The sequence below is a fragment of the Xiphophorus hellerii genome, chromosome 6 (genome assembly GCF_003331165.1).
Source record: "Xiphophorus hellerii strain 12219 chromosome 6, Xiphophorus_hellerii-4.1, whole genome shotgun sequence".
NCBI classification, from domain to species: domain Eukaryota; kingdom Metazoa; phylum Chordata; class Actinopteri; order Cyprinodontiformes; family Poeciliidae; genus Xiphophorus; species Xiphophorus hellerii.
Genome location: NC_045677.1, coordinates 26,137,952 through 26,159,351, shown reverse-complemented (window position 1 = coordinate 26,159,351; position 21,400 = coordinate 26,137,952). Strand labels below are relative to the sequence as shown.

General features: G+C 35.0%; 2 protein-coding genes across 8 annotated transcripts in view; one reads left to right on the top strand and one right to left on the bottom strand.

Annotated features, from left to right (window-relative positions):
• Positions 1–1,902: 1,902 nt before the first annotated feature.
• On the top strand, positions 1,903–5,626 carry LOC116721211 (zinc finger protein OZF-like). The gene is made up of 2 exons (XM_032564801.1): positions 1,903–2,143; positions 3,729–5,626. The coding sequence occupies exons 1-2, from the start codon at positions 2,005–2,007 to the stop codon at positions 5,006–5,008; spliced, it is 1,419 nt and encodes a 472-aa protein (XP_032420692.1). The 5' UTR covers positions 1,903–2,004; the 3' UTR covers positions 5,009–5,626.
• Positions 5,627–9,813: 4,187 nt separating this feature from the next.
• The window catches only part of LOC116721678 (rho GTPase-activating protein 12-like), a 66,378-nt gene continuing 54,791 nt past the window's right edge, over positions 9,814–21,400 (bottom strand). For 4 of the 7 annotated variants that reach the window (XM_032565548.1, XM_032565550.1, XM_032565552.1 and 1 more), the window contains 12 exons: positions 21,240–21,308; positions 19,588–19,649; positions 18,508–18,589; positions 17,487–17,588; positions 16,319–16,417; positions 15,174–15,276; positions 14,806–14,925; positions 13,811–13,909; positions 13,625–13,702; positions 12,555–12,689; positions 11,732–11,837; positions 9,814–10,700 (listed from right to left, as the gene is read on the bottom strand). In XM_032565548.1, coding sequence (XP_032421439.1) covers positions 10,526–10,700; positions 11,732–11,837; positions 12,555–12,689; positions 13,625–13,702; positions 13,811–13,909; positions 14,806–14,925; positions 15,174–15,276; positions 16,319–16,417; positions 17,487–17,588; positions 18,508–18,589; positions 19,588–19,649; positions 21,240–21,308 — 1,230 coding nt within the window. In that variant the 3' untranslated portion in view covers positions 9,814–10,525. The remainder of the gene's footprint in view (positions 10,701–11,731; positions 11,838–12,554; positions 12,690–13,624; positions 13,703–13,810; positions 13,910–14,805; positions 14,926–15,173; positions 15,277–16,318; positions 16,418–17,486; positions 17,589–18,507; positions 18,590–19,587; positions 19,650–21,239; positions 21,309–21,400) is intronic. The other 3 variants (XM_032565549.1, XM_032565551.1, XM_032565553.1) reach the window with 1 other exon arrangement.

Genomic DNA, 21,400 nt, shown 5'->3' with positions numbered 1-21,400 from the left:
AAAGAGGGAAGGTCACGTTACTAGTTTGATAGTATTTCAGATTTTTAAAGCAAACCAAAAAACTAATCAATCAGATATCAACTGATCTGAAACGATTATATTGTGGTACGTTTTTCAGACAAATAGTCCAGCCCTAGTCTGATGTTATAGTGTCAGGACAGAGTGACAATTTTAACAAATGCATTAAAAAAGAATAATTTTTGTAGAACTACTTCAGCTTTAAAGAGGAAAAACAACTTTCTAGCTAACTGGCACCAGAGAACAAAAGTGTAAATAAAAGGTTGGAACCTTTTTGGAACAAAAAGTCTCATATGGTGTTTTTCAGTCTGTCTGAAGCGAAGTCTGACATGCAGTGCGTTTTTAATGTTCAATGCTGCTCTCCACATCATATCAGCTGCCCTTTGCTGTCTGAGAAGCCTGAATTCATGTGACCACTGCATGTAATTTCACACACGTCTGCTCCTCTGAACTCTCTGGAAGGAGGGTGTGACCTCAGCTTTTACGTTGAGTAGATACCTCTCTTTCACAGCTCCTGTTTCTGGAGAGTTTAAATTATATAGTTGATGCAGATTTTCTATGATTACATTTCATGTGCATTTTGTGAAGAGCAGAAATTTCTTTTCTGTGGAATTGAGCAGTCAGATGTGAAGCTAGAGGCCGCATAAAAGCTGCAGTGAAATGTTGAAAATTTCTACAACACAGAAGATATTTGCACAGCTGAATAAAGAAGAAAGCCCTTAGCCTTCTGAAAACGCTTTGTATTCACAGATAAAATAATTTATTATCACGGTTTAACACTGACCCGACATCAAAGATTTCATGAGCTACATTTCTTCCATGGTTTTATGCCTGTAATGTGTTTTTTTTAAATAGAAACTGGTATTGAATCTACTTGTGAGTTTAACCTTCAAAACATTGCACCAAAGTGGATAAAAAGACAGAACTAGTTAACGTAAACTTCAATATTACTCTCTACTCTTTTCCCACACTTAAAGAAAAAATTTTACATTTAAATCATAAATCAATCCCAAGTATACTCTTAAATATATTTTTTTATTTATTAACAAGGTGGGTTTATATATCTATTGTGCAAATGCTGATATAGCTTAAAATGTAGGAAAAAGAAAACACTGACAATAAAGCCATTTTATCTGGGAATATTTTCATGTTAAATATTTATAACTATGATGCAAAAACGTGTATGTACTAAGCGCACTTCTGCCACATTGTAATATATTTAAACATGAATGTTTTGTTTAAGCACACATATACAGTATGTCAACAAATGTCATTTTAAGTTGCGTAATGACAATTTACTTTCAGAGGCTGAAAACTGTAATTCAAATTAACTGATTGATTATAGAAGTTCAGTTAGTCACTGGGAACTACATTTACTCGATTTATCCATTCAGGTGTATAACAATGTCTGATACAAATGGCTTTATAAAAAGGATGGCTTCAGCTTCCTGTTGTTAGAAACCGGATGAAGAAGCGAATGTGTTGGTAATATTAATAAAATTGTAACATATTGTATTGTTATTGCTATTAAATTAAATGTGTACAAAATGAAACACTCACCTTCTTCTTTTGTATAACAAGAGTTGCTGAGAAGGTTGTAGCTCACCCACAACTGCTAATTAGCTTAGCTAAGTTAGCTTAGCCGGGTGGTATCCCTTCCGAATCTTATTTGCCGGTTAATTTTGAACCTTGGAACATTATTTATGGAAGCCCGTTTCCGCCACTCTGTTAAAAAAAAAAAAAAATCTCGTTATAATGAGATAGTATCTCAAAATAATGAGATAGTATCTATCTCATTATAATGAGATAATTTTTTTTTAACAGAGTGGCGGAAACGGGCTTCCATAGATTTGCCAACCGCCAAAAAAAATCGAAGAAGAAGAAGAAGAAGAAGCCGTTGTAGAGGATGAAGACGGAGGGCACATGGTCTGTTTTGTTTACCGTGTGAATGTTTAAAAATTCCTTCGGTCCAGCTTAAACAAGTTCATGAACAAGTGGTTAAGTGCTGCGGAAGAAACATTCACAGAGTTTAACGAAGTAACCGTCGAGTCGGAGGAAGAGATGGACGATCAGCGCAGACTGCTGGCTTTTTTCCGGACTCCCCAGATAATCTTACACCGAATAGGTAGGAAACACCAACGTTTGGTGTTCCGTCTCGCCGGCAACGATTGTGGCCAGACATTTTTTCTAACTTTCGGAATCTAGACATGTTGCTTTGACATTTTGGGTCCTGGTTAAAGTTTTAAAATAATATAATGGGTTCTCTACTCTTAAGTTATATCAGTTTCATCTAGCTACGGCGAATCGTCGCATGACCAGGCATCTTTACGTTTTGCCTGTACAAGAGCAAGTCAATGGACCTTACCAGAGGAGCCGCTTTTCATTGGCTGATGCCCATTCTACGTGGTCACGTGCGCGGCCGTCTCACAAACACACTTAGCTTCCCGTTAGCTAAGTGCAGCATAATGGCAGAACTGATACAACTTCTACACCTTGAAGCCTGTCTGCTACACAGTCTTACGTTAGCTAAACAGATCAATATGCAATGTGTCTGTATCTGACATACACTAAAGATTTTATTTTAGCAGAAAAGGCTTTGGACTAAACTGTTACTTGATATCGTAACGGACTGAATGTTATGTTTTTAAAGTAATCTTTGCTCGTCTTGCGGGGCGCAGGCGGTTGCCACGGTAACAGGTGTGCTTAAACTACAAAGAGAGAGAGAGTAAAAAGGTAGGAGTGGTTTTGAGTTGATCACCTGTTCGGGTTATTTTACCTTTGTTTACCTTTGCTGTGGCGCATTACAGCCGCTGTAGTTTCTAAACGTTGGACTAATTACCTCGTTCGTTTGTGAGTTTACATCATACACAACAAACATCAAATAGAACAAATACATTTCATAAAATTTTAACAAACAAATGGCTTCTACCGTGGTAATTATGTGAAATTAAATTAATTATATCCCAACTTCAGAAGATTTGCCTTTACCTTTACAGAGCTCTTTGGTTCCTCCTATCAGCCTGTAGCTTCTCATTTTGACGTCATCAAACCAAATTTCAGATCTACCATAACTGAGTGACACCTGCTGGCCTCAGGTTTGCAACCAGCTTGTGACTGAGAAACCAGTAACCTCCTCCCAGATGATGACATGAACTTGTTAGTTCCTCTGTCCATTGCAGTAGCTGATATATTGTGAAAATCCGGTAGAAATGATGCACTAATGGAGTCATGTTTACATAGAAACAACGCGCAGCGAGGCTTTGTTTGTGAGACTTGCGGTCACGTGGGTCGGTTGAGGGCGGAGCTTCGTAAGGTCCATAAAATACTTTAATAATCAACTATAAGTAAAATATCTTGTACATATGTTCTTTAAAAGGTCTTCTACTGACCTTTTAAAGGTCTTCAGTATCTTTAAAAGGTATGTATCTATTTATACATACAATCTAATCTATTGTATGTATAAATAGATTAGATGAGTGTAAATTAGTTTACGTAGTTTCCCACTGGCAACAATAAATCCTGAATATAAAACTGACATTTAACTAACATAACCAACATAAAATGTAATAATTCCTAAATAACAGAAATAATTATAACTTGCACTTAATTAAAAATTTCCAATTACAAATTTGGGATTAAATTAAAGTCTTCTCTCATTTACTTCAATAAATAAAGTTAACAATTCCTCTTTTTTCTGTTTTCTTCTCTAGATCGCCAACGACATAACGTTTATAAGAAGCTATGTGACCTGGAGAGGAGCTCCACTCTGGACCAGGAGGAGTTAGAACCTCTGCAGGGGAAACAAGAACAGGAAGAGCCAGATGATCAACAGAGAAAAGAAGAGCAGGAGGTTCTAAAACATCAGCAGAAAAAAGTGGAAAAGAAAGAAGTTTACTGCAGTCAGAGTGAAGAACAGGTTGCATCAAAACAGGAGACTGATACCTTCATGGGGGCTACTGTTTATGAGCAAACACAAGACTCTGAATCAGAACCAAATGGGAACCAAGTCAACTTCCAGGAAGCTGCTGCAGCTGAGAAGAAAAATCAGGAAAGAAGCAAACCTTTCTCATGTGTCATCTGTGAAAAACGTTTCACTGCCAAATATTCTCTCAATGATCATATTAGAATTCACACTGGTGAAAAGCCGTTTCTATGTGTGAACTGTGGAAAAAGTTTTAGTCGAAAACAGAATTTAACTCAGCACATGATGATTCACACTGGTGAAAAGCTGTTTTCATGTGGGAACTGTGGAAAAAGTTTCAGTCATAAACAAAATTTAACTCAGCACATGATGATTCACACTGGTGAAAAGCCGTTTTCATGTGGGAACTGTGGAAAAAGTTTTAGTCGAAAACAGGATTTAACTCAGCACATGATGATTCACACTGGTGAAAAGCTGTTTTCATGTGGGAACTGTGGAAAAAGTTTTAGTCGAAAACAGGATTTAACTCGGCACATGATGATTCACACTGGTGAAAAGCTGTTTTCATGTGGGAACTGTGGAAAAAGTTTTAGTCGAAAACAGGATTTAACTCGGCACATGATGATTCACACTGGTGAAAAGCCGTTTTCATGTGGGAACTGTGGAAAAAGTTTTAGTCGAAAACAGGATTTAACTCGGCACATGATGATTCACACTGGTGAAAAGCTGTTTTCATGTGGGAACTGTGGACAAAGTTTTAGTCGAAAGCTGAATTTAACTCAGCACATGAGGTGTCACACTGGTGAAAAGCCGTTTTCATGTGGGAACTGTGGAAAAAGTTTTAGTCGAAAACAGAATTTAACTCAGCACATGATGATTCACACTGGTGAAAAGCCGTTTTCATGTGGGAACTGTGGACAAAGTTTTAGTCGAAAGCTGAATTTAACTCAGCACATGATGATTCACACTGGTGAAAAGCCGTTTTCATGTGGGAACTGTGGAAAAAGTTTTAGTCGAAAACAGAATTTAACTCAGCACATGAGGTGTCACACAGGTGAAAAGCCGTAGAACTATTTTCCATATTTGTCCTATGTTGAGGTTCATTATAAAAGTCATTTAGATGAAAACTGGAGGGCTTTCTTGTTTATAAAGTGGGAAAATGGTTTAAGTTTCTAATTTGTAAAATGTGATAATTTGGATCTTGGCATTTGGATACTTAGAGATGTACAATATGAATTTGAAGTATTGATTTGCATTATTCTGTATGGAAAGAATGAGTGGGGTGAATGAGGTTTACTTTAATAAATTTTTAATCCAAAATAAAATGTGCTGTTGTGCATTCTTTGTAGATTTTCATTACGGTAATTGTTTTGCACTTTGAAATTTACTGTATTAAAAAAAATCTTTGATAGGTTTGTCTTTAAAGCAAAACTAGACTGAAACTGATGCTGTTATTTGTTTCAAATTATATTAACCAGTCTATATAAAAGCTTTTCAAATAAATTAATATGTCCTTTTGCTTAGAAAATGCAATATACATATTTTCCGTCATTGATTGTGCTTGATTGTACAAAGTATGTGTGATTATTCTCTCCAATAATTTGGTGTGTAGCTTGTCGTAGTTGTATAATTTTTCTATTTTCTGCTGTGGCTGTTTTCTATTAAAGATCACTATCTTTTCTTAAAGTTGAAACTAATTTAATCTCTACACATAGATATATGTTTGATTAATTCCTTACAAAGTCACATGATCACTTGCATTTCCCTTGAAAATGTAGTGAGTGCTGAACGCTACTGCTGTAATTTGCATAAATATTTGAGTTTAAGTGCATGATCATGCTTACAAAGGTAAAGTATAATATATTTTGAAGTATTTCAGTATTAAAGAGAGTAACAACTTTTAACCCATACTGCAGTAACAAGAGTGTATAAGCTAACATTAGTCAAAAAGAAAGCTGTTAGCTTAAATATTAATATTATGTTGGCTTACGCTAGCGTGTTGGTTAACACGACTTAACCCATTAAATACGGATGGTTTAGGTTTTGGTTAAAAAACATTAATGTTAGCTTAAATTCTTTGGTTACCATGTTGCGGTATGTTAGCATAACATTAACTCAATCCATTGAGTAAATTTAGCTTAGCTTTTTTGTCCCAATTAAACAAAAGCTAATGTTACCTTAAATGCTACATCATGTTGGGTAACAGTAAATGAACCTGTTAAGGTTAGCAGCTACTATCGCTGTGGGGTGGAGAGCTTTCTCTGTCTGCATCACTTGTGGCACAGCAGCTGCACTGCTGCTGAGAGGATGGCTCTGCAGAAAAAAATACCAATCTTTGCTTTCATCAACCTATAAAACACTGTATAAGTTCTCTTAAGTCCAGTCACATTTCTAAATTCAATTCAGTTGATTTGTATAACACTAATTTACAATAGGTAATCTCAAGACAATTTACCAAAACAAAGTAATTTCTATTCTACTTTTTATATAGTGCAGCAATTTAAATGTATAATACAAGTCACAAAAAAAAAAATTAAGTTATCCGAGTTAAAAATGCAGATTGCATCAAGTCATTGACTCGTCATTGACTTGACTTGTTTATATGCTTCTCGCTCTTCAAATTACTTTTACTCTGTAATGATTGATTTTATCCATATTTTAAGGGGAAGCTGTGGAACCAACATGTACAGTAGGTACAGCCTCTCGTCAAACTTCAATATGACAGGTTATGAATATGAATAATTAGGGGGGGTAAGGGATGAGGGGAGGGGGTCGGAAGTGTTGACAGGTTTGTCTTAAAAGCAAAATGAGATTGAAACCGATGCTGTCATTTGTTTCAAATTATATTAAACAGTCTTATTTTTAGCTGTCTACAAGCTTTTCTAATACATTAAGATACCTTTGTCCATTACAGGAAATGTAATACCATCTGTAAACTATTTTCATGCATTTATTATTCTTGATTGTACAAAGAATGTGTGATTATTGTCTTCAATAATTTGGTGTCTCCCATCTTAATTGTATAATTTTTCTCATTTCTGATGCTGTCTTCTTTTAAAGATTCTTTTATAGATATATGTTTAAAGTCTTAGAACGTAACAAGAACAATTGCATTTTCTATAAAAATGGAAGTGTCTTTAACAAGTAGCTTCTTAACTGTATGTTAAAAGGGCACATGTTGCATTCATTGAATGCTCTTGCTGAAATTTGCAGAAATATGAGTTCAATTGGAGAACAGTTACTGAAATGTAATGAGTCGAATCAGCAGGGAAAATGAAATAGTCTGCGAATTTGGTGACAGAAAAAAAAACTGTCATTTAAGCTGAATAATTGGAGTATTATTGAATAACAAAAATCTACAACTGTGTTGTAATTAATATTTTGTCTGGTAAAAATGTTTATTCATAAACAAAGAGAGCTAAGATAATCCCCAGTTTTTAATTTTTTTTAAAATCTGAATTCCAATGGTATTGGGAATCTCTGAAATATATTGAAACATGGATATCTGACTGAAATATTAATGGAGTTGCTCATTGATGCATGTTAAAACCAAAATAATCGTCCACTTGTAGTTTTATTTAATATATTTTATATCACTTATGCTTTTGTGTTCCCATTTCTACGTTTGTCTCTGCGAAGCCCTCTGTAGATTTGCACTATTGTAAATTGCCATACTTTTTTTTTGCATGCATCATTTAAAAAAAGAAAAAGAAGTCTCAAAAATTAAATAGAATTGAAGTTAAATTGGATTTAGTTGATTTTATTTAGGAATAATTCAAAAAGTAAAATTCATCAGACTATCTGTGTTGATTATTTAAAATGAACGGTTATTTATTAATAGTATGTAATCCTTGAGTGACAGTCTGATTTGTATGGAAGCCCGTTTCTGCCACTCTGTAAAATAAAAAATTATCTCATTATAATGAGATAGTATCTCATTATTTTGAGTTACTATCTCATTATTTTGAGTTACTATCTCATTATTTTGAGATAGTATCTCATTATAATGAGATAATTTATTTTTATTTTTTTTAACAGAGTGGCGGAAACGGGCTTCTATAATTATTAAACTAACAAACTGATCAATACTAAATCACTACCTGAAGCTATGGCTACATTTTATAACAACAGCTTTAATTAACCAGTTTTTACAAGGCCGAAATAACCAACTGTCAGCTTTCTAAACCGTAACGGTTGGAAGAGAGATGGCATCGATGGGTATGCTGTGATTGGTTGTTCTGTTGCTGGGTAACAGCCAACTGCTGCTGATTGGAGGATGTGCAACCTGTTTCGTGCCCCGGTTCTATGTCCACTCGTACTCTTAACAATGAAAAGCTACTTCAGTTTATTTCAAGAACTGGTGTTCTGCATCACATATACATAATTTGGAAATGTTTATCTTAGTTTTATAATTTATTAATTATGCTTTAGCGCTTGATGATTTTTCTTTTGTCATAAGCCATTTTTCCCACTAGCTAGCCCTAGACTCTTTTGTTTTGATTGTATTTACCCAGAATGCTTTGCGCTGTAGTTTGCTTCCTGCTTTTGAAGAGGTATCGGTCTGCTTGACATTCACATATGCATTCGAACCGCACCAGAGTTCACTTCAACCGAACCGAAACCTCAGTTTTTAGGCGGATCAGAGTTTAAATGCGAATTCACACCTCGCCAAAAGAACCAGACCATCTAGACCAGGGGTCCCCAAACTTTCTCCTGTGAGGGCCACATAACTTGTCCCTTCTCTGATGGGGGGCCGGGGTCAGTTTGTAACAGAAAAAGTGTGACGATTGTAAGAGTGCTAAACATAAAAATGTATTGTTTTTCAGAAAGCACAATCAAATAACCTTTTCTGGATTCTTCAGAGAACAAAAGTCAGGAAATAACACTATTTATAAAATAAATAATAACCAAATAACACTGGGTTCTCCACATAAAAAAAAAGGGTTAGGGTCAATTATATGCATGTATAAAACAGTTACTAACTAGTAGTTAATAATAAAGTTCATTACTAAGGAACATTTATTTTATTGCAAAAGTCCAACTTATCAAATAAAAATGCACATATATGAAAATATTCTGGTATTGTTCAGGGGGCCGGACCAAATGTGGAGGCGGGCCGCATCTGGCCCGCGGGCCGTAGTTTGGGGACCACTGATCTAGACAAACAAACTAGAGTTGGGTTACAGTGGATTAAACAGGGCTGGTGCGAATGCAAACATTAAGAAAACACAAACCTACAACGTGACATCTCTTTTTAGAGGTATTTATTCCAGTTTGATGTATCCAACAGTCACTGACTCACATGTAAACCATCATTCCCAGTTTATGGACTCATCCCTCACATCTGTTGCTTCAACATGAACCACTAAACAGTGATTTCTTCCTCTCCACGTTATAAACACTCAAGGCATACAAACGTACATTTGCTATTTGTACAATTTATTGTCAGTAAGTCCATTCGATCTCCACTCTATCCATCCAAACCTGGTTCACATACACACATAAACACTGTACAGTGTTCAGAGGCTGAAATATTTTAGTCTATTAAGTCTTAAAGAAGCAGATGAGTACCCTTGTTTTAAGCCGAGGCCGTGCACTGCAAAACACAAAAACTTAAAGTGTTTTTGTCTAGATTTCAGTGCAGTATGTAAGACAGAACTAACTTACAATTAACTTTTTAACAACTTTTCAGGTAAATAATTCCTTAATATTAAAAAACGTATTGGTTCCATTGGCAGATTATTTCAGTTATAATACATTTTTCCTATGTCATAAATGAAATAATCTGCCAGTTGTTTTTCTTAATCAATATTCAAGGATTATTTTCTTAAAACAAGCTCCTATATCTTTGCAAAAAGTTACTAGAAAGTTAGTTTTGTCTTATTTTAAGTGTACTAAGAGATTTGCAAAAGAAAGTAGACAAAAATAGTTTAGAATTTGTGTTTTTGTAGTGTGAGATGATTTCTTCTAACAGATTTAATACAGAGAACATTCTTTCTTCTGTTTGTCAGGAGCATAAAGAGAAGCACATTCAGGGGGAAATAAAAGAGACAAAAAACATTCAAAAATAATAATAAAAAAAATACAATAAAAACAGCCAAAAAATGTTCTCCCCACTCCATCACTTTCTGGTTTATTTCTGCTTAATTTGATAAACATCTAAAGCCAAGCTGAGGTGAAACCACCGTCTGGTTTTGATTCATGACAGGAGTGAGTATAAGTGATGAGATTTACAGCGCAGCGCGTACAGATCCCGTTCAGCATCGTACATCTCCAACACTGACGCCTCATCTGTAATACAGTCAACTTAAGCTGCTTCCTCCTTTTACGCCCAGCCTGTGCAGTTTGTTGCACATTAAGAAGAAATCCAGTGACGGGACTAGGAAGACGTCGCCTTCGAAGTGAAGTGGCACAAATGCAGCTGCAGGACAAAGTGAGATACTGAAAAGTGCAAAGAGTCAAAAGTTTATTTGGTCGTTTCTCTGGAGGAACACGGTCAGTCGGTTGGTCGCTCTGCGATGTTTTGCAGTGAGCAGCGAAGCCGGGTTGGGAAGAGCTCTGAATTAGGAGAAACGATTCTGGCATCTACCTGCCAAAAATGTTCTCATACTCCAGCAATATGAGCTCCACTATCTGGTTCTGGTAAACCATGTTGAAAGCCATGTTCAGGGTCTCCGTTTCGGGCCGCAGCAGCGTGGGACCAAAGACGATGGCCACGCTCTGAGTGGTCATGCGGTTTTCCTCACCATGATCGATCACTCTGGGAAAGAAAACGAGAAGAAACGTGGCGACAGAACTTTTATTAGTGGTTCATATAATGATAACTTCAGGGTTCTGACACAATTGGCCTCCAGAGTTTCTGAAGTTGTGTTTCAAAAAGTCTCATGATTGTTTAACAATGGAAAATAAAAAGAAAAATGTGAATTTATAGCAGAGATTTCAACACAGAAAGCTTTAAATCTCTAACCTTCCAGTTTCTGTTTCTAATCTGAAAGGAAAGACAGGAAGAATGAAACAGGGTACAAGGAAGAAAGGAAAGACGGAAGGAAGGAAAACAAGATACAAAGAAAGAACAAGCAAAGGAAGGAAGGAAAAAAGGAAGGAAGAAACAAAGAAAGAAAGAGGAAGGAAAACAGGGTACAGAGAAGAGGAAAAGAAAGGAAGGAAAAAAGAAGGAACAAATGAAGAGGAAGGAAGATAGGATGTGGGGAAGGAAGGACAGAAGGAAGAAACAAAACAGAAAACAGAAAGAAAAAAGGATCAAAAAGGAAGGAACAAAGAGGAAAGAAGAAAGGATGGACAGAAACATTAAATGAGGAAGGACACAATAAGGGAACAAGCACAAAAGAAGGAATGAAAGGTATAGGAAAGGAAAGGAATGTAGGCAGATTGGAAAAACAACAAAAGGGGGAAAAAGGACGGAAGAAAAATGACAGAATGAAGAAAAATGAGGAGAGAAGAACACATTGAAGGAAATAAAGAAAAAATAAAGGACAAATGGAAGGAAGGATTGAAGGATGTAAACAAGGAAGATCAAAAATGATGCAGCATTCAGAGAAAGAAAAATACCGAATCACATTTGGAAAAACAAATATTTTCACTGTTTTCATACCAGAATCAAACTCTGAATTTTATTCACACGCTAATCAAAAATGTCGCCTCCTCATCACTGCAGATGTACGACTTTATCAAATAAGATCCAACTTTTGAAGTCTTTCCACATTCTTTCATCCACTTGTTGCTGTGGGGTAATAAAACAAGAATAAACTGTAAAACGTGTGACTTCCTTACTTCCTGAGGTGTTTGAAGAGAGCCTGCATGGTGTCGTGGTTGGGCCTGGGCAGCTGCCGCACCAGCTCTTTGATGGCCTGCACCCGCTGCCTGTAGTCCGAGATTTCTGCAGAAAAAGAAGAAAAACAACATCAAAACCTGGGTCCACCGCAGAGTTATTCTGGTTGCAGCACAAACAAAATGTTTCTGATGAGTTTCTCTCACTCATGCAGTACAAACACGTCTAAAACATGAACAGAAAACTCATTTAACAACAGAGGAATGACACATTTACAGCAGTAAGATGCAAACATGTCCAATGGAAGTTTTACATTTTTTCCAGCACCACCCTTTGGAGATAAAAACAATACAAATATAATAATAAAAAGGAGCTCCAATTCACTATTGCATGATACAATTTATTGATATTCATATCAAAAGCAGAAAATCTTACCAAACATTTTGGTCTAGTTTCTAGTGCAAATCTTACATCTTGTATTACACTTCAAATAAGACAAAACTAACTGACAAGTAACTCTTTAGCCAAATATAGGTGCTTGTTTCAAGTCCTTAATATTGATATTAATAAACTAGTTCCACTGGCATATTAATTCACTTACAATAAGACATTTTCAAAAAGTTATAAGTTTAGCGATCTACCATTGAAACTAGCATATTTTCATCAACGTTAGGGAATTATCACCTTTAAACATGCTTCTATTTCTTGCTGAAAAGTTATTTGTAAGTTAGTTTTGTCTGATTTGGAGTGTACAAAGATATTTGAACTAGAAACTAGTCAAAAATACTCGGTAAGATTTTTGCAGTGTAGCTGTGTGACGCGTACTGATGGCGGTGACGAAGTCGTGGAACAGAGCGTAGGTGAAGAGCGGCTCGGGTAACTCCCTGAAGAACATCTTCAGGGCTCCGGTCGTCACATGGATGTCCTCCCACTTCGAGTCCGAGAGGCTCAACTTCTCATCTGAATAAAAAAAACCCCAAAAAAACACTTTTCAAAGCCTCCTTTGCTGCCAAAACACAAAATCTTATCAAGTATTTTTGGTCTAGTTTTTAGTGCAAATATCTTAGTACATCTGAAATAAGTTAAAAAATTTCAGCAATACAGTTCTGGAAAAAATTAAGAAACCTTTTAAAGTTATAAATTTCTCTGATTTTACTTTTTCTAGATACATGTTTGAGTAAAAGGAACATTGTTTTTTTATTCTATGAACTATTGACAACATGTCTCCGAAATTCCAAGCAAAAATTTAGTATTTATTTTCAGAGAATAAGAAATGGTCAAAATAATGAAAAAAATGCACAAAAAAAAATGCTTTCAGACCTCAAATAATGCAAAGAAAACAAGTACAAATTCATTTAGAAATAACAATACTAATGTTTTAACCCAGGAAGAGTTAAGAAATCAATATTTGGTGGAATAACCAGAAGGTTTTCAATGGGGGTCAGTGCACTGGGCTCTTCACTTTTTCCAGAGCTGAATATATATAAGCTTCTTTTGAGTAAATAATTTCTTAATATTGTTTTAAAAAATGATTAGTTCCAGTCATGTCTTGTTATTTCAGCTATAACAAGACATTCCTCCCATGTTGTAAGTAAAATAAACTGCCAGAGGAACTAGAACTGGGTTGCTAAGTAACGGGCTGGGCTGGGCTGGGGTGGGGTTGCTAGGTAACGGCGCAGTGACTGTTGAATGTGAATTAAGTGGAACTAGAACTTTTTAAAATCAATATTAAGGAAGTACTGACTTAAAACAAGCTCCTATATCTTGCTGACAAGTTACTTGTCAGTTAATTTGATCTTATTTAAAGTGAACTAAGATATTTGCACTAGAAACTAGATCAAAAATACTTGCAGTTTTTAACAACTAACAGGACAAAGTGTTTCACAGCAACTCACCATGACAGACAGCAAATCGCAGCTTCTGTATGATCGCCAGATTCCCGCTAACTCTATACAGCCCGTCTACATACAGACCTGCGGAGAAACCAAACACGAAAAAATGGGTCAGTGACTTTTATGAAGCTCATCAGGAAACAATGTGCAGGTAAACAGCAGCCAGATTCGTTCCACCTCGACACTCACCGTTGTTCTCCACGTGATCGATGCACATCCTGACGAAGTTCGGCACCGTGGTGTTCTCCTGCTGACACAAGCTGGACAGACTGCAGCCGAAAACCTGATCTGAGGAAACAAATGACAGGAAATGGGTCACTTCTCTCCTTTTATGCAAAAACCGTCAGCCGAAAATGTTCTTTAAGCATTTTAAATTTTAAATCCACTCATCTTGGGTATGAATGTAAATTGATCTGGAGCTTTTTGTGATTTATTTAAATGGATCTTTGTCTTTGCATAATTTTACATCCTATAACTTTAAGGAATTTGCTGCAGTAGTATGAATTTGCAATACTGTACTAACAGATATGTTTACAGATGTATTTAAAGTCATAATTAGGAGATTAAAGTCATAATTCTGAGGGAAAAAAGTAATCATTTTGAGATTAAAGTCCTAATTTCAAGACAAAAGTCAGAATCTGAAATTAAAGTCATAATTTGTTTGTTTTTTTACTACTGTCCCTAATCCTTCTCCATAACAAAGAGTGTGTGGATGCTAAGATGCATTTATTTAAATATCATAAATATGTTTAAATTAGAACCAGTAAGAACAGTTTTGAATTAAATTATTTGTACTTCTGTCTCAACTGTGAGAAAACTGTCTTCATTTAAGCAGCTTTAGCAAACAGATCCCTTATTTTATATATTATAGTTTTATAAAAATCTAATGTTTTGCATGTAGTTTTTAAATGGAAATGTCTGCGCAGCTAAAGAGTTTTCAGTGTTGAAAACACCAAAAAAAGTCACAATTCGCCATCAAAAATATACAAAAATCATAAGAAAACAGAAAGTAGCATTGTCCTTAAATAGGTGTTTCAGCCAAATTAGAAAGAGAGAAAAAAGTTGAATTGTTGATGCTTTGATTTTTCATGATGGACCCCTTAATAAAGCTGCTTGATGATTAAACAGGAAGTAGATTTAACATGTAATGGATAAAACGGCCCAAACAGTGAAGGACTGGAGACCTTTGATGTATCCCTTGTCCCTGACGGACTGCATGGTGGGCCGGCGGCTCAGCAGCTTCTTCAGCTTGTGCCGGGTCTTCTTGGTGTCGGTGGCCTCAACGTTGGCCGCCGGCTTCATGGCTGAGGAGGAAAAATGGGAGAAGACGCCGTTACTCACCGCTCGCCTCAGCACTTTGGGCGCCATGTCTCAATGTTTTCCTCAGACTGAAACTGATAAAGCAAGTGCTCCAGATTCATAAAGTTTTTGGACTTTGGTCTTTCGTTTCTTTTCCTTTGAAGCCTATTTACGGTCCAATAAGGCAGAGGAATCAAACAGAAATATTCGATTTTCACTTTCAGTCGCCTTCCGGTTCAACTTTTACTCTGACCTTTGTCTTTCTTGGGGGGTCTGTGGTCTTTGTCCTTTTCGAGCTTCTCCACGCCGGGCGACTCGGGCATGTCCTCCTCGATGGCCTCGTCGGACTCCCAGGCCTGAAACACGGAGGAGGAAATAAGATACGAGGGGCTGTAAAGGTCCAACTGTTTGCTCTTTGGCTTCTCTCTACAGGAAATCAGGAATTTTATTCTCGAGTTGTTTAAAGATGTTGTTTTGTTTCATTTCAGCAATTATCTTTGAGGGTTTTAGTTTGTAAGTAGAGGGTAAAATATGATGTTTTATTTAACTAACTGCACTGCAAAAACAGAAAAGAGTATTTTTGGACTTGTTTCTAGTGAAAATCTTAGTACACTTGAAATATGACAAAACTAAATTACAAGTAACTTTTCAGCAATATTTAGGAAGTTTTTTTGTTTTTTTTATGGGGGGAAAAAACAGGCAGTAATTTAAGTTGCAGCATTTTATGCACATATTTATGTTTAAATATAAACTGATGGAATTTGATACAGTATGAATTAAATAAATGTTTGTTTACGCTGTGTGTAAACAGAATCTCAAAACCGCTTGAACAGAAAAAATTGGTTTCTCAATTAAAAATCGCTTCTGAATTGAATTGTAACTCTAAAAATCAGAATCAAATTGCTAGACACGATTCGAATCTTAGCACACTTGAAATAAGACAAAACTTTTTAGCAAGACAAAGGAGCTTGTTTTAAGTGAAAAAGGTTCAATATGGATGAAAAAGTTCCACTGGCAGATTAATTCACTTAAAACAAACATTTTTATAAGTGAAATAATCTGCCACTGAGTGGAATTGTAGACTTAAACAAGCTCCTTTATCATGCTGAAAAGTTACTTGTAAGTTAGTTTTATCTTATTTAAAGCACACCAAGATATTTGTACCAGAAACTAGACCAAAATTACTTGGTAATGTTTTATGTTTTTGCAGTGCAGGGTCTGAATTCTCTGATCTAATAAAGTTCAGTTTGCAGCAGGAACCAAATTGTTTCCATTTGTTCCTCTTATTGTCCATCTACAGTCTCAAACTCTTCCTCTTTGTGTGCACTCGTTCGGCTGCGGCCATCTTGTTTGTGGGTGAAGCAGACGGACGGTGCAGCGGCGGGGTCAAACACTCACATGTGCGCTGATGGCTTCCTGCAGAGCTCTGAGCCACTCGCTCACCACGGTGTCGTTTTCAGACCAGAGCAGCAGCTCCGTGCCCTGACGGACCTTCAGCTGCAGGTGGCAGACAAAAAAAAGGGAAAATGTTAGTTAATTTTATAAATCAACTTTAAAAAACATTCCTAACATACATTTTCTGTAACGTTACAAAATGTCTGATTTAGCTGTAAATATCTTGTTTTTATCTGAACCTGTTTTAAAACTTTCTTTTTTCCTAATTTATTTTTTTTTTTTTACAAATAATAAATACTATTGTGAAATAGTAAAAGTGTCCTGAGTCGACAGAAAAGGAGTAGGGCCACAGAAAAAAATAAAACTTTAATCTCATAAAGGGTTACAATGTTTGATTAAAGTCAGTATTCTGAGATTAAAAGGTTAAAATTCTGAAATAAAAAGTTTCAATTGTAAGGAATAAAAGTCAAAATTAGCATAAAAAAGAATTCTGAGAGTAAAATCAGCATTCTGAGAAAAAAAAACTAAAAATCTTAAATAAAAAAAAAGTTTGAATTCTGAAGTTAAAATCAGCAGATTAAAATCAGAACATAAAATCAGATTTCTGAAATTCCAGGCAAAATTGAGATTAGAGTCAGAATGTATAGATTAAAGTCAGCATTCTGAGAAAAAAGTCAAAATTCTGAGAAAAAGGACTAAATTCTGAAAGAAAAAGCTGGACTTTTGAGAATAAAATGGTTACAATTCTGAGAAAAATCCAAAATTCTCACAGGAAAAGTCAGAATTCTGAAATTAAAGTCAGAATTTCAGTGGCATTAATCATCGTAAGTAAAATTCATACTATAAAAGCCAGCATCCCAATGATGTAAAATATTATTGAACAGTATATTTTCATCATCATGGCTCACGGCTACTGAAGACCTAAAATGGTTTCTTAGAAAATTACAATATTAAATAAAACTTTTCTGCTTTGGTTTCATCTTTGTCTAGTAATTACAGCTGGTATGAAATCTGCTGTGTTTTTGTAAACTTTGGATTGAATTAAAATATTTTAAAACCTGGTAAAGATCAGATCGTTCACTTTTTGACTTGATGTGTCTGTAGTTGAGTTAATTTTGCATAAAAATAAAGGCAGAGTTCAGAAGTAGATGGAATAATTTTGGGTTTTCACCTCTAAAACGTGCTTCTTGCTGGACTTGTCCTTTGGGGCCCATTCCACTGACGCTCCCCTCAGATCCACAGTGAACTCTGGTTTGGACTGACTGCCACCAAACTGGGCGGGGAAGACATAAATATGAAGAAAATATGGACAAAATATGAGGAAAGATGGAGAAAATATAGATAAATGTGTAGAAAATATAAACAAACATGGAGAAAAAAATATGTAGAAATATGAAGAAAATATGAAGAAATATGAATAAAGATGGAGAATGTGGAGAAAATATAAACAAACATGGAGAAAAAAATATGTAGAAATATGAAGAAAATATGAAGAAATATGAATAAAGATGGAGAATGTGGAGAAAATATCAAGAAAAATTGAGAACATACAAAGAAATATGGAGAAAATATGGAGTAATATGAAAAAAATATGAAAAAAGCATGAATAAATATGGAGAAAAACTAGAGTTTGTAGCATCAAAGTCACTGTTCTGCTGTCAGAGTTTGATATTTATGGATGAAAAACAATAAAATATTTATCTGAATGCAGCTGTCATGCAGATAAACATCCTCCACTGTAAAAGTGTCAGTACCATCACCTATTTCAATCAGGATATTCTGATTTATTTCTGTTTTTTTGCAGCAATTTTGCCTTTTAAAAATGATGGTAAATCAAAATAGAAACATTTATATAAAAATCTCCACGTTTCTGTGTGCAAAAAGGTCTGACTTTGTCACTGTCTGAAGGTTTTTCAGAGGTGAACTTTGAACTTTCTTAACTTATCATTCTGTCAAAACACATTATACCAATTTTCTTAGTTGAATCAATGAAAAATATCAACTATGATAGTTTTATACACATAATATGAATATTCTTGCACTAAAAAGAGCAATTAGCTGAAATCTTGGTTTTGCAGATGCCACATATTTTTATAACTTTATCAATTCATCAGTACAAATAAGTCTGAATTATACTGACATCTCTGATAACTGCATAATTTTTGAAATAATTTAAATGAAGAAAAGCTCACCCAGCTCGTTCCGCCTCCCTGTCCTTTGGCGAACAGCAGTGATGAACCTTGCAGGACTGTCCACGAGGACGTCCAGTTCTTCCTGCAAAACGCACAGATTGATTCAAACGACACTAAAAAAACACCTAAAGTTAACAAATAAGGTTAAATCTATTTCTACAGCTTACAAAATGGGGTTAGGTATAAAATATCACAGCTTTATTTGGGGGGAAAAAAGACTTAGACCAGAAGAAACGTCTAGTTTTAGATAAGTTGGAATTACCTACATTATTATTGTACATTCTTACTCTTAATTTAGCAAATACTGAGTTACACAGCATGCAGAAAAAAATTTGAAAAATAAATTTTAATATACAACAATGTGGAAAACAGTTTTTTTTTGGAGGATTTTTAAACAAAGTAAAAGAAGTCATATTATTATTGCATATTATATATTCCTCTTTGGTTGCGCCTTATTTGTCTTACTGCTCAGAAATCTGGGGAAATGCAAGTAAAACAAACATTGATATATTAGTTTTAAAAAAAGCTATAAGGCTTATTAATAAAGTGGGATATCGTGAACCAACTAATAAACTCTTTATTCAAAGTAACACTTTAAAGTTTAAAGATATTTTATTGGAAATAATGTATAAAGAACTGAACAAAAGTCTTCCTTCCGATATTCAGAAACCATTTAAGCTAAGAGAGAATACATATAATTTGAAGGTTTGTTTATATTTGAACAGAAGAGCCAGGTAAAGTCTAGATGTGTTTCAGTTATTGGTGTGAAACTGTGGAATGAATTGAATGATGATTTTAAATTATGTCCTTTTTTGGTGAGCTTTAAAAGAGCCTTAAAATGTAAAATGATAAAATCTTACGCTCTTATGTAGATGTATATATGTTTTGTGAAGATATCTTGGTAGGATGCTAAGTATATAAATAGACAAGTAAAAGCTATAGCTTCAGCCTATTCCTTTATTGGTAAATGATGGGTTTATTTTTTTGCTTCCCGTGTTTAATGTTGACAATTTACCAAAATAAAGTGAGTTGATTGATAAAAAATCCTCATCGTCTGTCTTTAACGGCAGTGATACTCACCGCACTCTCTTCCCGTTCTCAGTGATCTTCGTCACGTTCAGAACGCCACACTTTTCAGACGGCTGCAGAGGAAGAAAACAGGCAGCGGTGCAGAGTTTCAGAGAATTAAACATTTCCACATGCAGCTCTGATTGACACCCACAGCTGGATCACAGGAAAACAAAAACCTTCACAAACAAAAAGCTTTCTGCAGCTCCCTCATGAAAACAAAACCCAGTAAGCACCAAGCCACCACAGCACACCTACACTCAGATTAGTCCAAAAATCAATCAAAATGTTCATACGTATTTAAATAAACGCAATCAATATATATACATTAAATCAATATATATTAAATCAATATACGATGCTTTGGTGAAGTTTAATTCCTCTAATTTGTTACAAGCACAACTTGTGTGTATTTTAGAGATTTTATGTGACAGACCAACACAAAGCAAAACTTAACCATAGAAAAAAATGATTAATGGATTTTTTTCTCCCTATTTTCAAAAATAACTACAAAACATGTGATGTGGATTTCTATTAAAACCCCCTGCAGTCAATACTTTGTAAAGAAAAAAATCACTTTTCACTGCAACTACAGCTGCAACTCTTTATTATTGTGCCTCTACCAGATTAGATATAGGTTGCTGTTTGCAAAGTCACAGTTTGCTCCAAACTAAATATTTAGTTAGCGTGGTAAATATTTTCAGTTTGAAGCTAATAAATGTGCAGTTTGAAGTTAAATATTTAACTCTAAGCTAGAGTTAATTATTTAGTTTGAGGCTAACGTGCTAACAAACTATTCAGATTAGAGCCAAATGTTGAGCATCAAATTATTTAGCTTAGAGCTAAATATTTAGCTTAGAGCTAAATATTTAGCTTAGAGCTAAATATTTAGCTTCGTAAGTAAGGTTAGCAAGCTAAATATTTAGTTAGTAAGTTAGCATCAAACTAAATGATTTTACAGCCAAATTATAGCTTCAAGCTACATATTTAGATTAGAGATATTTTTGCTTCAAACTAAATATCTAGTTCAGAGCTGAATATTTAGCTTCAAAGTTATTTAGTTTCCTAAGTAAATATTTAGTTTGAAGCTAAATATCTAGTTAGCTTCAAACTAAATATTTATATTAGAGATAAAAATGTAGCTTCAGATTAAATATTCAGTTTGTTACAACCACAACTTGTAAGCAAAATATTTAGTTAGTTAGGTAAATATTTAGTTTTAGGCTAAATATTTATCTTTAAACTGAATATTTAGATATCAAAATATTTATTTTAATGTCTTTGTGTTGTGCTTTCACAAAAATCTTGAATTCTGCAAACATTTATCTTGAAATCCATGTAGGAATTGATTCAGACCAGCAATTTCAGATTTTCGATTATGTTTTCAACATGCAAATTAAATTAAACCCATCTCAACAAATTAACAATTCCTGCACAGAATATCCAACTAAAAATTAAATTAAACCAATTTCTTTCAACAAGAATCAAACCAATTCCTACACAGGATATCCTTCCAGTTTACTTTTAAGTCTTAAACGTCCAATATTTTCATATTCCCTGAGGTTTCCTGTGTAGGAACTCTGTAGGAAAAGCTGCGATGCATGTCACCGCTGAAGCTGGCTGACGCGGCGCCGCGGCCCGTGAGGTTAGTGGTGAGTACTAACAGAGGCGGGGGGAGACGTAGGGCTCAGATCAGGGTCAGAAGAGGAAGACTTGGGGATCTGAGGAGCTTCCTAGTGAACAAACATGGGTAAAAAACACACACAGAAGCAGTTTCACAAGGTTTAAAGAAAAGCAGGTTAATGGAAAACGATGTGAGCTAAAG

Excerpts from the sequence above, each read along its gene's own strand:
- LOC116721211 (XM_032564801.1), top strand. The coding sequence starts at position 2,005 with ATGAACAAGTGGTTAAGTGCTGCGGAAGAAACATTCACAGAGTTTAAC. Across the intron at positions 2,144-3,728 it reads GATAATCTTACACCGAATAG|ATCGCCAACGACATAACGTT; the intron begins GTAGGAAACACC and ends TTTCTTCTCTAG.